At 36.0% G+C, this 17,881-nt stretch overlaps 1 protein-coding gene across 3 annotated transcripts in view; it reads left to right on the top strand.

The window, feature by feature from the left end:
* itga3a (integrin, alpha 3a) overlaps positions 1-15,854 on the top strand; it is a 43,139-nt gene extending 27,285 nt beyond the window's left edge. For 2 of the 3 annotated variants that reach the window (XM_046866110.1, XM_046866112.1), the window contains 10 exons: positions 21-101; positions 198-277; positions 418-495; positions 2,081-2,183; positions 4,344-4,514; positions 5,857-5,970; positions 6,230-6,343; positions 7,747-7,851; positions 7,943-8,068; positions 12,996-15,854. In XM_046866110.1, coding sequence (XP_046722066.1) covers positions 21-101; positions 198-277; positions 418-495; positions 2,081-2,183; positions 4,344-4,514; positions 5,857-5,970; positions 6,230-6,343; positions 7,747-7,851; positions 7,943-8,068; positions 12,996-13,139 — 1,116 coding nt within the window. In that variant the 3' untranslated portion in view covers positions 13,140-15,854. Of the gene's footprint in view, positions 1-20; positions 102-197; positions 278-417; positions 496-2,080; positions 2,184-4,343; positions 4,515-5,856; positions 5,971-6,229; positions 6,344-7,746; positions 7,852-7,942; positions 8,069-9,044; positions 9,188-12,995 lie in introns of all 3 variants that reach the window. The other variant, XM_046866111.1, reaches the window with a different exon arrangement.
* Positions 15,855-17,881: the final 2,027 nt, after the last annotated feature.

Genomic DNA, 17,881 nt, shown 5'->3' with positions numbered 1-17,881 from the left:
TGACTTTTTCTGTTTCACAGACTAATATACTAGTAAATTGTGCTCCTGTAGACAATTTCATTCTGTGCAAATTGGGAAACCCATTAGCTGCGAATCAGAGGGTACAGTCCGGCCTCTCTCTCACATTTATTTTTAATTAGCAGTCTGTTTTACGAGTCGCTTCAATAACTCCGTTCTCCGTCTCTGTGCTCGAACAGGTCGTCTTTGCAATCACCTTCGAGATGACATCCATCACGCTCGACACGCAAGAAATCTCTGCAACACTTCAGCTCTCTACGTGAGTGCATATATAAATATATATGTGTGTGTGTGTGTGTGCGCAGCACATAGCTAGCTAGTGCAACAGAATACCACCTAGTATAGCATGTTATGTATGTGGTCATTGTTTTATTTTAACCTGCTGTATTATTGTTGCAGACTGAGCATACAAAACGACTTAATGCCGCTGACCAAAGTGCTGCTCGTGGACTACACATTAAAGACCACACTTCAAGTGTAAGTTATGTCACTTTTCCTGCCAGTACTTAACGTTATTGAACAGCACTTCCCACTAATGCAATGAACACAGCCAAAAAAATTCACAATGGAGGTTCACAATGTCTCACTTACCCTAAATGAAATTCAACGCTTGTACCATTTGATGCCATAATGTCCTTTCCTAACATTTTGTGTACTTTGTTTATTGGTTTTTTGTTTGTTTGTTTTTTATTGGGGCAGTTGAATCATTTTTGTATGGATTTGAATCTTACACTTTATTTGGACAAAAGGTTTATGGACACCTGCCCATCATACCCATATGTGATTCTTTTAACAAACCACAAAGCTGGAAGCACACAATTGTCTAGGATTTTTGTGTATCCAGTAGCATTACAATTTCCCTTCTCTGAAGCCATTAATAATCAGAAAATGGGATGATGATCAATATAGTCTGTTGTGTATAGTGTATGTATACAACTAAAACCACTCAGACAAGGTCTGATAAGGAAGACCCACAACATGGACCATGGAGGTAGTACATGTTAAGAGATCATATAATAGAGATCAGTTACATCTCCAGGATCTGTTACATATCCAAAGCTATTTCACATTACTTTTAAATATAAAACAAAAGTCAAATAGACTACAGTGTTAAACAACTAAGAGATGCAAACCTCATTTTAAACCACTGATGTTTCACTGAGAACAAACATGACAATAATTAATTGATTTATCAAAGTTTTATGACTCCTGAAGTCCAAACCCCGACCTCAACCTCACCAAAGACATATAGGATAAACTGGAATTAACAATGTACCCCGGATCCAATTGTCTAACATCAGTGCTTGAACTGACTCTCTACAGCCACACTCGAAAACCTTCCCAGAAGACGGGATTATAACTGAAAAAAGGGGGAGATAAATCTAGAATGGGATATATAAAAAGAACCCATGGTTTTGATGGTTAGGTGTCTACAAACTGCATACAAAGAATGTATATATGTGAAAAAAAATGTTATTACGTTCCCAACTCCACTGATTAACCATGTATTTTTTGTACTACTGATGCATTAGAAGTAATGGAAGTCAAATTATGTAATTAGTTAATCGTGTATCAGCATTACACTGCATAAAATTATGCCGTTACAGGTCAAGAACTTCAGTTAATGTTCACATCAGATATCAGCATGGGGGAAAATCTAATTTCGATCTCACTGGCTTTGACTGCCGATCCCCTGGGATTTTTGTGTACTGCAGTCTGTAGGGTTGTTACAGCGAGAGAGAGAGAGAGAGGGAGAGAATCTGGAGATAAGTCTCAAATAAATACCATTTACAACCACAATAAGCAAAATACGTATCTCAAACCTATAGCAGAAAACCACAGCAGAAAACCACATTTCACTCCTGTCAGCCAAGAACCTAATATAGAATCTGATAATACAAAGGGCACAGGCTCACGAAAAATCGCATGAAGCATTCGATTATCAGAAAACATGTCCTGGTTGATTGACTACATTTAGAAGTACCAACAATATCTAAGATGGTTCTCGACAGGATTTGTAACACTGACGGTGTTTACCATTTGTCTGTATGTGTGTATGCAGTATTCCTTCTCGGGTACAAACGGAGTTCAGTGGCCATGTTGTTGGCGACACTGCTATAAAAAGCACCAGCGAAATCGGGAGTCCAGTGGAGTTCAATTTTACAGTGAGTTACACGCTTTCCTTAATCTGTATTCGCATTGAAAATTGTCAGGGGAAATTTAATACAATTTATCCGTTATGGTTGGAAATGTTATTGAATAGGAGAGCTCAAATGTAATATCTACAGCGCTCTAATATCTGATAGCTGACAATAGCTCGATAGTGAAACTCTTTGTGTGGAACAATGCATTATACCATGAAGTCTTATCAGTGGTTAGCTTCAGTATACAGTGTTACATGTTTAAACTGGTAAACTGCGTTCATGCTGCATTGCCACCCTGGCAAACAGACCCTCTGTATCTTTTTTTATTCGAACAATTAATGCTAAACATTTGTCCTTTTGTGTCATTTGTAGTGTAATCTGACCAAATGATCTTGTCTTTTTCTTTATCCGAATATATGAATAATCTCATCAGCCAAAGTCAATTAACCTTGTTTTCAGTCATTGTATATTCAAACTGGAAATATTTTCCCAGCTTGAAAGAAATCTGGGTGCCTGGAAAGAAATCAGTTTCAGCCTTGATTCTTTATACCATTTAATGATTTTTTTTTCTTTTAACCATTGGGGGTGCTGTTATACTTGGTAATAATCTGTTCGTTATCTGATCTTTTCAAAAAGTGAGACCTTACATGATGTCTTTTTTTTTTCGAAAAGTAGAGGAATGTAGCTTTGCCAACTCATTTATACCTCTCCTGCTACAGCTTAATACATCATTCACGTTGTTCAAAATGTCAGTTGTTTGGGGAAATTAAAACTGCATCCCTTCTGGTTATCTGGCTATGCTTGTGCTAAGACAATTCATTTTAATAAAGCTAATAAAAGATCTTTCACAGTTACGCAAAATCTATGTAACATAGACACTGATTATGGATTTTGTAGATTTAATCCATTCATGACCATAGAAAAACATCTGCAAATGGAATCAAATCTGCAAGGCTAGATGAATAAATCAAAATATTATGCATATAAACAATGGCCTACGGTTAAGCGTATCTCCGAGGACCTCATTTGCGAGCACTTGGATCAGAGCGGGGGCGTCGAGCAGACCATAGGGTGCCACCCGTTATTCGTAGTAGCCCGAGGTCAGTCTGAAAGCTGCCTTTCATTTATCATTATCTGACATCCAAATTTAGTAATGCATCCTATGCGTGTATTTTTTCCTGCTTGTTAGCTGTTAAGCTTCATGTATTAGTTGTAAAAGAAAATGGTGTTTAACTTTTACATCATTGTAGGTATGATAGTTGATGTAAGGACCCTTTTCTTATCTGGATTGTAAGCCTTGTAGCACTTTCTGTGAATTTTGCATGCTTTCAAACTTTGTAAAAATGTGGTCCACAGTAAATAGTTCAATAGCACAAGCCTCACAATCTTAATATATTGATATAAAGTGGGGTCCTACATGATTAATTTTACATTTATTAAGGGATCTCTGACAAAATATTTAAGAATTCCTGCTATTGATAAATCTTCTATGCACAGTTGTACAATTCATACCCCTTCAAGATCAGGATAGACAGATTGGCATGAAATATTTGGGATACTCTATTTGTTGATTAAGAACACCTCCTGCTCTGTGTTTTAATAGATTATATGTACACTATGTGGAAAAAGTATTGGGACTGACTTTTCCCACAATACAATATGTGAAGGCACAGTTATACAGATGTCTAAGGATGCCGTAGCATCAAATTCTCCCTTTACTTGAACTAGGAGATCCAAACCTGTTCCAGCATGATGATGCTTGTGCGCACAAAGCAGGCTCCATGAAGGTATGCTTTACATGCGTTGGAGTGAAACATCCCAAGTGGCCTGCTTTAGACCTCCCCTCTTGTACACATTTGGGATGAATTCAAATTCAAATGAATGACTGCTCCCCAGACCTTCATACCTCACCCTCATCAGTGCCTGATTTACTCATGCCCTTGTAGGTGAATTAACATAAGTACAATCCAAAATCTATTGGCACATTTAAAAAAAAAGGAGGTTATTATAACAGTAAATGGGGACTAAATGTAGAATAGAACATACAGAAAACACATACCAATATTATTCTCAGGTGTCCACAAACATTGGTGCATATAGTGTAATATTTATCCACACATGGGATTCTCTGTTTGGTATGGAAAAGAAGTTTGGAAGTATAATATCTGGTTTTGTGTGCAGGTGCGAGATATACCAGTCCGGAGCCATAGCGTATTTTACATCGACTTTAACTGGCCAATGGAGGTGGCAAACGGAAAGTGGCTTCTGTACATTGAGAAAATTATAATGACTGGAACTTCAATGTCCACGTGTGTGCCACCAGGTGAAATAGTCAATCCAAGGAATTACGAGGTGAGACATGGACTATAAAATATCTGAAAGAGATGCTTTATTTTACAACCATAAGCGTTTCCATTCACATGAACAAATTTCCCCACTGAAATCCTGGTCAGTTTGAATTCCACCTTGTAGCTGACGATGTTAAATGCCATCAATTATCTCTTTTTTTATGCTTCGTTTAATCCAGCTCATTTCATTTATTGTTTGTTTTTTTGGAATGACCATTGCTAGATTTTCTGGTAGCAAATTTGGCAAACTGAGATATATTTTAATATTACATATATGTAGTGACAGGCACAAACTGCCAGCCAATCAGGAGTGATCTGGATTGATTCAGATGGCTTTTTCTTTTCTTTTTTTGCTGAATTTTGTTAAAAACTTTATATTTTATCTAGCTAGGCTGGCAATATAGTAGGTGGCTGGCTGGCTGGCACTAGGGATTTCATTCAGTAGTTTTATGTGCTGTTTATTATTCATTACAATGAGAAGAGCTAAACATCCACATTGGCAATTCAGGTAGTGTTCTGGATCAGGCACAGTCATAGAGAAAGCTTATCTACTCTAGCTAAAAGACAGCTTTTGTTTAAAGCAAGTCATTTGCTTCTTTTACATAGTACTCTGTAACTCTGACAGTCATGTTGATATGTGCAATAAAAATTTTATTTACTTAAACCCTCTGGGATCAGAGTTCTCTGTTCAATTACTGTTGATGTTTTGCATTTTGTCCCTATGAGGTTTTTGTTTCTTTCTCACATCTTTGTAATGATAGGCATACAGATGTGCTGTCATGTTAATAAAAATGAAGAATGCGTCGTGCTAAAAGACTGTTGTCTTTGCTTTGTGTGCATTCCTGGTTTGTAGATGCTTCAATAATTTGATTGCCTTTTGTTTGCCCAAATGATTAATGAGAATTGGTCGAGTTCTGCCCTGCATGCATTCGTTGTTTGCATTACTATGCATTTTTTTTTTTCGGTTTGTGCCTACTGAACACTGTGTGCAGGAACTCTATTACACATTTGTCCCATTTGCCAGAATGAATTATCGCAACACAATATAATTCGTTGCTTCATGATAGGAATTTTATCTCAGATTCGTGCACAGCAAGACCAAGAGCTGTGAACCTCTTGCGGTATTTTCTCCCAATTAATATTAACATGTATTTTTGTTGTAATACAGTCTTTGACCTTTTACCCCAAAACTACTTCATCAAACTTGAAGTAAAATTAACCGGAAAGTCTATAATAGTTTATATTAATTGCATTAATAGCATTAATTGATCAATTAATGTATCTTACTTGCTTGTTTTTATAATACTGAGCATAATCTAATGTTGTTTGTTGTGATTGTGTGCTAGGTGGCGAAAGATAGAAAGAGCAGTCGGAGAAAGAGAGATGAACAGTCTGTCGCTCCCTTAGAAGCTCTGTCTGCTGTCAACCTGAAGAGCGCCCGCAGAAAAATTGACCATCTGGTCAGAAAACACACACATACACACAAACACAAAATAAGCTAACACCTATATTGGGTGGTTACTAGGCAACATTATGAGTGCTTATGTCGTTTTGTGCATTAACGGCACACCAATCATGACAAATACCCAAAAAGATAATAATGTGTGATAAGATGTGAGCTATGAGAGTATGTACAAGTGATGCAGATGGAATGGTGATGTGTCTTTGAATAACGTAAGGCTGATGCTGATATGGGTTTTTATTTTATTTTCCCTTCAGAATTGTACATCAGGTACTGCGAAATGTACGTCCTTCAGCTGCTTCTTGAACAACGCTACGGACATGGCGGCGGTGACGGTGCAGGCGAGGCTATGGAATGCCACTATGTTGGAGGTCTTTGCCCTCTAATAACCACACACACATACACACACTCTTGATTATAATCTAGCAGACTGTCTAGAGGTGCCTCCACCACCTACAACATATATTATTTAGGACTTAATTATACAATTAAATACTCTATTATGTACAATAATATCTACATTATGAATCTACTTTCTTCTGTAATACCATGGTTGTACTACTTTCAAATATATTACAGGTTTATATTTTTTTTAATGGACATTTACATTACATTTAGATTTACATTTGCGGCATTTAGCAGACGCCCTTATCCAGAGCAACGTACAAAAGTGTTTTGAGTCTCTAGTAATGAATAAATTTACACTGGTACGCAAGATTACAAACTTTATATAAATAACAACACTATACGATAAAAGAATTGGGTTGCCTGATGTTTCGAGTTATATGTGGTTCTTCTTCAAACTATTACCACAAAATTGGAGGCACACAATTGTGTAGGATGTCTTTGTATAAGATTGCATGTTTGTCTTCACTTGAACTAGGAGACACTAGGAAGCCATTTCAACATTACAATGCCCCAGTACCCAAGGCCAGCTCCATGAAGATATGCTTTACATAAGTTGGAGTGGAAAACTAAGCTTATAAACTTGAATTAATAACCTTTTTATCTATGTGGAGCTGCTTTGGTACAATGTTCATTGTTAAAAGTGCTTTACAAATAAATCTGAATTGAATTAAATTGAAGATCTTTAGTGGACTGCTAGAGAGCTCTGGCCTCAACCCTACTGAACACATTTGGGATAAACAGGAACACTGACTGCACCCCAGTCCTCCTCACCTGCATCAGTACCTGACTTTACAAACACCACTGTGGCTGATGAAGCAGAAATCTCTTCAAGCACACTTTAAAATCTATTAAAACATAGACAAAGGATGGAGGTTACTATTATCACAAATGGGGACTAAATGTTGAAAAACATCCCATATAACAATCTGGTCAGGTGTCCACAAAGTTCTGTGTATGTGTGTGTGTGTATTATGACTATCTATATGACTAGCATTAGAGATTGCAATTATTATACAATTACATTAGAGAATACAATTTTATAAAAAAGAATAGGTTTTATATACTATACTCTGTATTTAAATAGTGTACAGAATGTGATTATAAACTCTAATCCTCTTTTATACACCGTACAATACTCTACTTTAAATGAAGTCTCATAATAGTGCAATTTTATTATTAAAATACACTGTGATTTGTTATAAATATACTTTGTAATGTACTGAAATACTTATTAGGCTCTATGCTGCTGTAAAATATGCTGATTTATATTATAGTATATTTTATTGTACTAATAATGAAGGTTTATTATACATAATACATCACTAACTGATGATTCATTTCAATCCCTGTTTGTATGTGTGTGCAGGATTACAACAAAGCCTCGCAGATTTTCATCATTGGAGAGGCAACACTTAAACTGAAGACAGACCGAGCAAGCATCCGTCTGGGCAATCAAACCAGTCACGTGACTGTGAGTCCTATTAAAACTCACTCAAGCGACATGTGAATGTTAATATGAGCATTTTTGTAACCTAAATCCCTCTTTACAATTGCATGTGCAGTTCTCTGTGGAGGTGACTCCGGTGCTGAGTGATAAGGTTGTGGATAAAGTGCCCCTGTGGATCATTATAGTCTCCGCGCTAGCCGGAGTTCTTCTGCTCGCCTTCATCGTTCTGCTTCTGTGGAAGGTATGCAGGCTAACCAGAAAATATGAATGTTTATAATTTAATATTTGATGTTTGGCATTTCTGTCACAGAAGGGTTTTTTTTTAGGAATTCAAGAACTTTAGAGACAGTTTCAACAAAGTAATCAGGGCTGGTTCGAGTTACTGCTCCAGAGTGGGTACTTTTCTGGAAACTAGCAGTTTTATTGCTTTAGCAGAGGTGCCCTGGATCAGCTGACATCAGGGAACATTTCCTTCATGCTGTTGATTTTTGTTTGTGTATGGGTGCAGAGGGAGAAATATCCCGAGTCGAAAGTACACCAGGGATATAACACACTATTTATAGCTGTATTTTTTGCTCCACATATCTGTATCTGTATCTGGGCATGTGTTTGGATTTAAACTCGAAGGACATGTCTTAACTAAAAAAAGAATGTATTATAAATGTTAAACTGTGACTATGGAAACATTGGAAAACATCGAGGGAAAAAAAAACATATAGGAATCTTAGCTATATCAAGTCATATTTAGGCTTTGTTTATTAATGTAGCTTAATGAATTATGTTTGTTTTTTTTACCTGTTTGCTATATTTCCCAACATATTTATTCGGTTCTATGGTTATTGGTTATTAGGAATTAGTAGCCCTAATTAAACCTCTGCAAACCTGCTGGCTCATTTTCCATTGGATCTCAGTCCTAATGTATACAAATGACAAGCGTTCTAAAATGTTTTTATCTGTAACAGTTTATAATATATTATCTGTTCACTGTGAATGACATATTTCTATTCGGTTATGTCTCTTCATATATTCCCACATATATCATATAAAGCAGCACAGTCAAGAAGAATCCATCTTCAGTGTCACTGTTGGCTTCCTTACTGTTTTGTAGTTCTTTTCCAGATGAAACGCTTAAGTATTTATGATCATGATGAGTTTGAGGAGATGTATGTGTTTGTGTTTTTTGTTGTTGACTTCATTTAACCCCTTTCTTTCCTCAGTGCGGGTTTTTCCGGAGAGCGAGCACTAGAGAGCTTTATGAAGCGAAGTCACAGAAGGCTGAGATGAGGACACAGCCGTCTGAGAAAGACAGACTAACAGAGGAGGAATGATGATCATGCAGACTAGATTACTGTATTACTGGGTAAAATATACCAAACGAGACCTCCTTCTCTAGAACGAAGCGTACTTCTCTAAACTGATGCTTTCTTTCAGATCTCACACTCTTTCTTACTCTAGGAGGTACCTCTCCTCTATTGATTAGAGGGGTGTCCCACTAAATTTCCTTTGATGTGTTTCAGCAATACTATATTACAACACAGCATTTGCATCCCAAATGGCCATGCTGCTATTCTCAGTAGTGAAAAAAAAGTTTGCAGGTGGTGCATATTTTCCTAGTTACCATAACAACTGGCTACTGAGTCAAACCACCATATTACTGGACCGTCGAATGTAATAGTTACTACCCTTTGGGCACGTCCACAGTCATGAACAGATGCCATCCTTTATTCCACACATGCTCTTTCCCTCTCTCTTTATGCACAGCACAGCTGTTACACCTCGGTGCATTTGTAAAGCAGGAAAAGTTACTTGTATGCAGAGTCAGGTTGGGACAATTCACGGTTTGTTACGTACCTCGGTTTTTAAGGTTCAATTTCATTACAGTTCGGGGGAAGAAATGCAAAACATAAAACTGCTTGTCGTTAAACACAGTTTATTATTATTAACGTTTGTGATCACCAACATTTGAACAGTTAACAATTTTAAAACAGTTTTAAATAAAAATGCCTGCTTGGTTAAATAATTTATAAAATAAAAATAAAACAGATAATACATTACACTTTTTATTATATTGATTCAATTGCCACAAATTAAATAGAATAAATACAATTAAATAAATGGAAACTTTTTATTAAATAGTTTACATTTGTTAGACCCTATTTGGTTAATAGAGATGTGTATGTAAGTGTGTGTGTTTTACATTTAATATTTAATTGTCTAAAGAGATGATCTACTTAACTGTTCTGATTATTTCAGCATACGTTAACAAATGTCTTCATTCCTTCCATTTTTTATTCATTCACTCCCTCGATATGTGGAATTGTCAGGATTTTCTCCTTGTAGGAGAAATTCTTGAAGCTGGGTATAAAACGTCAAAGAATCCGTAGCTCTAGCGTTAACCTCTAGCCACTTTTGGGTTAGCGGCTTACACCAGTACTGTGTGAGTATCCACAGTGACACTGCGCTAACTCTAGTTTCTTTTTTTTTTTCAAGTTTTATAATAATAAAAAAAAAACGCTGGCGGAGATTAAACAAACTTGCGGTCCGCCACTTAATGTGTTCCTGGGGAAATTATGTTCTGCACTTAAAAAGGATTGCAAAACCAAAACCCTGCACCGAAAATGTCCGGTACAGTTACACCCCTAATAAAAAAATATAAAAACTGTGTTTAATAAAATATTGACAGTGGTTTTATCAATTCAGTGTTATCGTGTAAAGAATGCATGCCCATGGTTTGATTAATAATCTAAGCACTCGACAGACATAAGTGTTGTGCGTAATAATGCTTCTTGCTCACGCTGAATAGGCATCAGGCGAGGGTCAGAATCATATATTACTGAGGCACACCTCTGAAATAACAAACTCTCTCAAGATCGGAATACTCTTTAGTGTATGTATACTTCTGTATAATTTTGTGTTTTGCTATATAACTTCATTCATGGCTGTTGTGACATCATAATTTACCATAATAAGCATCACACCACTCCTCCACCCACATTTTTGTATGAAATGGATAATCCATGGATAGGTATACAATATCAGTGAACAACATGGAGGCAAAGAATCACTCGATTCCAATACACCCTTACACAGCAGATGTACGAGCGAACTGCATGCGTCTGAGCCATGTCTCATTTGGTATGCAACTGTAACTGTATGTTACTGTGGATACTGTTGTTTATAAGGCAGCGTGTTCATTCAGAACGATGATTAAACTGATCAGAACAACCCATGCTTTCAGAGAAAGATGATTCAGACATTGAATTACGTTACATCACTCTCTTTCAATCTGTCTTTGTTTTATTTTCAAGCTGTACCAGGACACCCACTCTCTTTTTTATCTACCTCTTAATCAGCCACTGCTTCCTCTACTTTCTGCCTAATAAGTGCTCCTATTTATCTCAGTTCTAAATGTAGCATTTGCACGTTTAGAACCCCTTTACTGCAGTCATCTTGCAATAAGTAATCAGCATGGAAATGAATACATGGAAGCAACTAGAACTTCCTTAGAACACATTGTGAAGCTGAACAGTGACACCAACATCTATAGTTTTTACTGGGTTTAGTTCTGGAAGTTTCCATTCTTTCATCTTCAGATAAAGTGGATTTAATATCACTGTAAGTGCGAACAAACAAATAAATAAACAAACATTGAATGAATACATTCGATGCACGCAAATGTGTTAATAAATAACAGGAATCCATTTAATGATGTCCTTTTAAATTGGCCAAAAAATATTTATTTGTTTGTTTATACCCAGGTAAATTTTTTGTTCTTTGTTTTCAACAAACCCTTATCTGTTGATAAATCATGAGATATCGAGTGATAGCAAATGATATATTTGATAAAATATATAGTATTTTAATATATAGTATTTTTAGGCTGTGGTGAAAAATGCTATAAAGTAAGAATGCTTTCAAAAACAAAAGTGTTAAAAATTGCTTATTATCAATTAACAATTGGTGTGACCGCCCGTTGGTTTCAATTCTTACAATTGCACACTTTGTACACTTACACTAAGTCAGGGATTTTGTAGCACCAGGTTCATGATTAACTAATTGTACCAAGCAGGTGCTAATGATCATCAAGTTCATATGTAGGTTGAAACACAGTCATTAACTGAAACCGAACAAGCAGTGTGGCTGGGGGAGGTACAGAGACAGAACTGCTTAAAACTTTTGCACAGTACTGTGTGTATTAGCTAAAAAAATAATTTCAACTTATAACTAAAACATATCAAATAAAATAATTTATGGACTTGTTTTGTACACATCGAAAATGAAGACATTTTTTTGTGAACATACAGTAATGCCTTCTGTTTTTAAAATCAGCATGCGTTTTGCCACTTGGTCATGTCAGAAATTTGTGAAACAATACATCATTATATATTTTGTGCTACAGTACACTTAATTACCATGACCTTATAAGAAAGAGCCTTCAGCATCTAAATCTATAAATGGATTTATGGACTGCCGAAGGAAAGTTTGCGGATGCCAGGAATCTTCCGTAGGACATAAGTAGAGGCAGGACAATTTATCAGAACACTGGCTCTGAATAAATAATGATCTTGCACTGCACATTAATTGATGAATATGATGCTGTGCTTCCCAAGGAGCAATGGGCATGGTTGTATTGTGTAGGTATATGCTAGATATGATATATGTATTATGTATGTGTTTGTATGTATATATACACATACATTACAAATATATGGACAAAAGTATGACCTGCCGGAGGCACACAATTGTATTGGATGCCTTTGGATACAGAGATCATGAATGGCTTGTTACTATTAATATATCATCCTACTTTGGATTCGTCATGAAAACAGTTTTTGCAATGTGCTTTGAGGTGATTTAGGTGCTAATGTGCACAAGCAGACAGTGAGCAGGATTGACCAAATATTCCTGCAACTACAAATATTATCTAAATTCTCTCCTTCTCATGTTGAACAACATCTGAAAACCGCTGAAAACTTTCACTGTTCAGCTTTATAACGAAAAAAGTTTTAAATAAATAAGGCCAAATCATGTAGCAACCTGCTGCAGGAACTCCAGTTGGGTTCTAAAGTTTAAAAGCCTGCACTGCTCGAGACATAAAGCACTTAACACTCTTTCTCGCTTTTGTGTGTGTGTGTGTGTGTGTGTGTGTGTGTGTGTGTGTGTGTGTGTGCGGGTTCTTCAGGCGGGCGCTTTATTTCCGGACAATGGCCAAATACCATGGAGTGAGGATGTGTCGAGAGCAGCGCACCCTAATTGAGAATGGCAATAAAAAGAAGCACTGGATTACAAACTGGAATGACACACCGCAATGAGTCCACACACACACACACACACACACACACACAGTGCATTTTTGAGGTGACATATCCACACAGTATTATTTAGCCCAATGAGAGACACGATGACCATTCAAGATTCCAAAATATTTAATTTTATATTCGCATTATGCAAACTGCCTGACTAGATCCATACATTTAAAGATGCACACTCTCTAGAATAGAATTGAATAGCCTTTATTTGTCACATATACATTACAGCACAGTAAAATTCTTTCTTCGCATATCCCAGCTTGTTTGGAAGTTGGGGTCCGAGCACAGGGTCAGACATGGTACGGTGCCTCTAGAGCACAGAGGGTAAAGGGCCTTGCTCAAGGGCCCAAGAGTGGCAGCTTTCGATCAGTAACCCAGCGCCTCAACCACTGAGCTACCGCTGCCCCCCTAGTCACACACTCCATATGTTTATTGTTTTTTTCATCCCAAACAGGTTAGCAAGTGTGGCATATGAAAGGGTATGTAGACTGTTATCTGTAAATAAAGTGTCAAAATATACACTAGGCCAAGGAGGCAGTCATCTAGAAGGCAGTTATGAGATATGAACTGGAGATTTAAAGTCAGAATTGGTAAAAAAGATTCATTAGAGTGTCTGTTTGATTTGTATAGTTCGATATATTTGTATATTACACACAAATGCACATCCTAAATAAATAAATGTGCGTTGACTGTGGAGAGTGTGCATTCACACCTCAGCTGATGGGAGCTGTGTTACTGTACGAGTGTGCGTGGGTGTGTAAGGATAAAAAAATTTGCGTCAACGCAGTCCTTGATAGATGATGTGAGTTCTGCGTTTGCACATACCGGGCCCTATTCAGAGTTTTAAAAGTTACATCTATGTTTGAAAAGAGGTTAGTTATGAGTCCATTTTTTGTTTTAGATAATGCAAAAGTGTGCAGTTCACACTTTTTTTTCTGGGTTTCTGGGTTAAAAACAGCGAGATCAGCATTTGCCTTTAAAATAAAGTAGAAAATGCGGACAGAAATATATATATATATATATATATATATATATATATATATATATATATATATATATATATATATATATATATATATATATATATATTAAACTAATATTCTATGAATCACAAGATGTCCTGCATTAGTTCTTACATTTTTCTTTCACAAATTGTCCAATAGTTATTAGTTATTATATATATATGGTTTCTATCGTTATTATTGGAAAGCTTTCAATTCCATTTCCATACAATAAATTGACAGAACTTTGTGGACACCTAAACATTGGTAAAGATTGGTATGTGTTTTTTAAACATCCCATTCCACATCTAGTACCCATTTGCTGTTAGAATCACCATCACTTTTCTGATGATGTTCTACTAGATTTTTGGAATGTACTTGTGGTGATTTGTGCTCCTTCAGCCACAAAGTCAGGTATTGATGTAGGTAAGGTGAGGGAGCCTGGGGTGCAGTCAGCGTTTCAATTCATCCCATAGTTGTTTAGTAGGACGTTAGAGCTTTATACCAGAAGATCTTCCACTCCAACCCATGTAGAGCATGTCTTCAAAAAGTTGGTTTTGTACACAGGCCCATTGTCATTCTGAAACAGGTTTGGGCCTCCTAGTTTAAGTAAAGGGAAAATTGAATGCTGCCACACATTCAGAAACATCCTATGAAATTGTGTGCTTTTAACGTTGTGCTAACAGTTTGTGGAAGAAGCATGTCTTGCTAGAAAATAAAGGTGTCCAAATTCTTTTGTCCATATAGTGTATAATGTTAACTTATCATGTCTTACCTCGATTGTTTTATTTTAGAACTGTTTGTTAGAAACATTGTACAACATTTATAGTAATGTAAAAAAAAAAATTAGTCTTTCGTGAGTAGGACATGAAAGTAGAATTAACCAACAATAATGCGCTCCAGTCAGAGTGATCGAGGTGGAATCACCTACTACAACACCTACAGGAGCGTCAGCCTGCTAGCTTAAGTAAGTGTAATAAATGTATGACTGGTTTGTAGTCGGACAGAAAAACAAATGTTTCTAACTAAATTGCCTGCTGACCGAAGAGCAAACAGTAGCTGGTTTTGCCAAGGGTCTAGCACACTCAAATTCTGAGGGTGTCAAGTGAATATTATTCCGGGTATCCAGGTTCCAAAATGACCTGCTTTCTAAAAGTGGTCAAATAAAAAGCAACACGGTCCAGGTTTGCAGTAAAACTATATGCAGTAAGACCAAAAGCATTTATTATGTGCCATATTCCAGGTAGTTTTTTGTTTGAAAATTATTTAACACACTTCTTTACGGTAGAATTCTGTGTGTTTGTCTGAAATGTCTTTGTGGGGTTTTTTTTAATACTCTAAATGCATAAAACATGTTAGTTTACACATAAACAGATCAATATTTCGTACAGCCTGTGCACTCTATTTACTGCCAAAACAGAATGTTGTAACCTTTGTTTGTTTGTTTGTTTGTTTTTTTCCAGTTAAAAAAATGTATGCTGTTAAATATTCTTAAATCGACAAATCACTTTTCTATTTGACTTGAAAAAAAAATTTCACTGTTTTGTATTATGATTTATTTTTATATTTAAGATTGTTTGTAAATGACAGTTTAAGCATTTGTACATTTGTGGCAATTGTGAAGTTTTTATTTAGATGTTTGCCTTAATTTGAAAATCTTTTTATTTTATTATTTGTTTTTGTGAAGAGTTGACAGTAAAGACCAAAGAAATGTAAACTAGTGAATGAATCTTTGTTATTCTTCTTATTCTTTATTATTATTTGGAGCAAATTCCATAATATTATTATTAATAATTGTATGTATTAATTATTATTAGCATCATGCTGAAAATGCTTATATTTTAGCAAATGTTTTAATGCCAGAATAAAAACCAAAACCAAAAGTAAGGAGATTAGCAACAAATGCCAAAACAGTTCATTAACATGCGAACAAATTAGTAATAAACCGTTTTACTAACAGGTAAGAGTACAAAGTATGTACTACACCAAATGTCTAGCATGCTTAGCAGCTGCTTTGTAAAGCAAGTAGCATGCTAGGTGGCTAAATCATAATTTATTATTTTAAAAACTTTGAATGCTTTTACTTCATTATTTTGAGTGAACATTTATGCCGAGTTATCATACAAAGTCAGTGACAAAGTCAGTGAATAAAAGCAAATCTATGATAGCAACAAATGGCTACACATTTAGCCACAAGCACAGTGTAGCATTCTGTAGTTTATCAAAAATAAGGGTTAAATTCTTTACATTATTTATTTTTTTTTTTTTAAGTAGAACAGTTGAATGCTACTGCGTCTTATAAATGAACATTGCCAGCAGGGATAGTCCTGATGCAACATTTGGCTGTTCCACTGCAATTGTTTTGAGGCAATGGGGGCATGCCTGTGTAATATTTCAACAATACAATATACAGTACAGGGAATAACAAATATAAACATGACTATATTGTTCACTGTAGTGTGGTGTAGTTGGTGAATAATTGAGAGAGCTGAGTGATGGGCAGCAATGTCCCAACAACAGATTTTATTTAAAGCGTGTGAGGAACCTTCTAGAAATTGCTCATCCAAATTGTCCTTATACTACAGATGGACAAAAAAAAAGTCTACTCTATGAAAATAAGACCTATTCTTAGGGGGTGCACCGTGACACAGCTAGAAGTAGCTGGGAGCACCCTCACAGTTTCTTGGTCCCTAGTTTCATCCTATGCTGATGAGTCTGAGTGTTCACATGTGCACCATGTGTCTTTTTCCAGGATCTCTATCTGGATCTCTAAAACATGCCAGTAGATGTAAATTAAAATTAAACTTCCACCTATCATCATGATCACATGTTTGGATCCCATCAATGCCACATCCATCCACGTAGTTAAGGAAGTTACAATTAGATATATAATGACAATCTTCTCACTTCCCCACTATTTACAGCAACAATAGCCAATTAAGCAGTCTGTGAGCACAAATATGCAGAAGAGTGTTGATAGCTTTTTCTTCTGCTTTTGTTCAATTGCTATTACATTAAACAACATTACAGTTGCAGTTACAGTCTTGCAGTTTCCAAAGCAAGAGATTGGCAGGTGATTAATGCCAAATTGTATGATTTGGCATTATGACCAATCTCAAACAATCATGGTCATTTCTTTCCTAAACGGTGGTTCTATGTTATACTGTGGGTGAGAAGGTCTTGCAACCAAAGATGTTAATGTCAGAAATTTTACCTATATTTACTGATACTAGATAATAAAAATGCAACATAACTTGCATGATAGCCAATGATTCAATAGGTTTTTATCATCGCACAGTTTTACATTCATGTCGTTGTTAGATCCGGTGTGGTTTGTAACAATCTTAGAAGACTGCTGAAATGATATAGTTGATAGAGGCATAAGTTAAGGAGAAAATGTAAATGATATTGATATAACAACATGAGGAGCTTGTCTTTCCCTACTTTAGCATTGCATATGTAGCATTTTTGGCCTTGTTTCGATTGCAGTGTGGTGTTGTTTTATTTCAAATAGCTATTATGTTATTCTGACAATTAGTTATGTTATTGTCACAGAATATAGCTAGCTATTCTAGCAGTCGAGAAAGTGTGTAAAAGTGTGGCGTCTCTTATTACTCCCCATTTTTTTGCACAAGAAACCTTTATATGCATTCTGCATATGTAAAAGAAGAGAAAATGATTGACAGCTCTGATTGGCCAATACCAGAGCGTGAGTGACAGCCAGGCGTAAGGTGACTGGTTGAA

This window comes from Silurus meridionalis, chromosome 14, assembly GCF_014805685.1.
Source record: "Silurus meridionalis isolate SWU-2019-XX chromosome 14, ASM1480568v1, whole genome shotgun sequence".
NCBI lineage: Eukaryota > Metazoa > Chordata > Actinopteri > Siluriformes > Siluridae > Silurus > Silurus meridionalis.
This window is presented reverse-complemented; position numbering and strand designations above follow the sequence as displayed.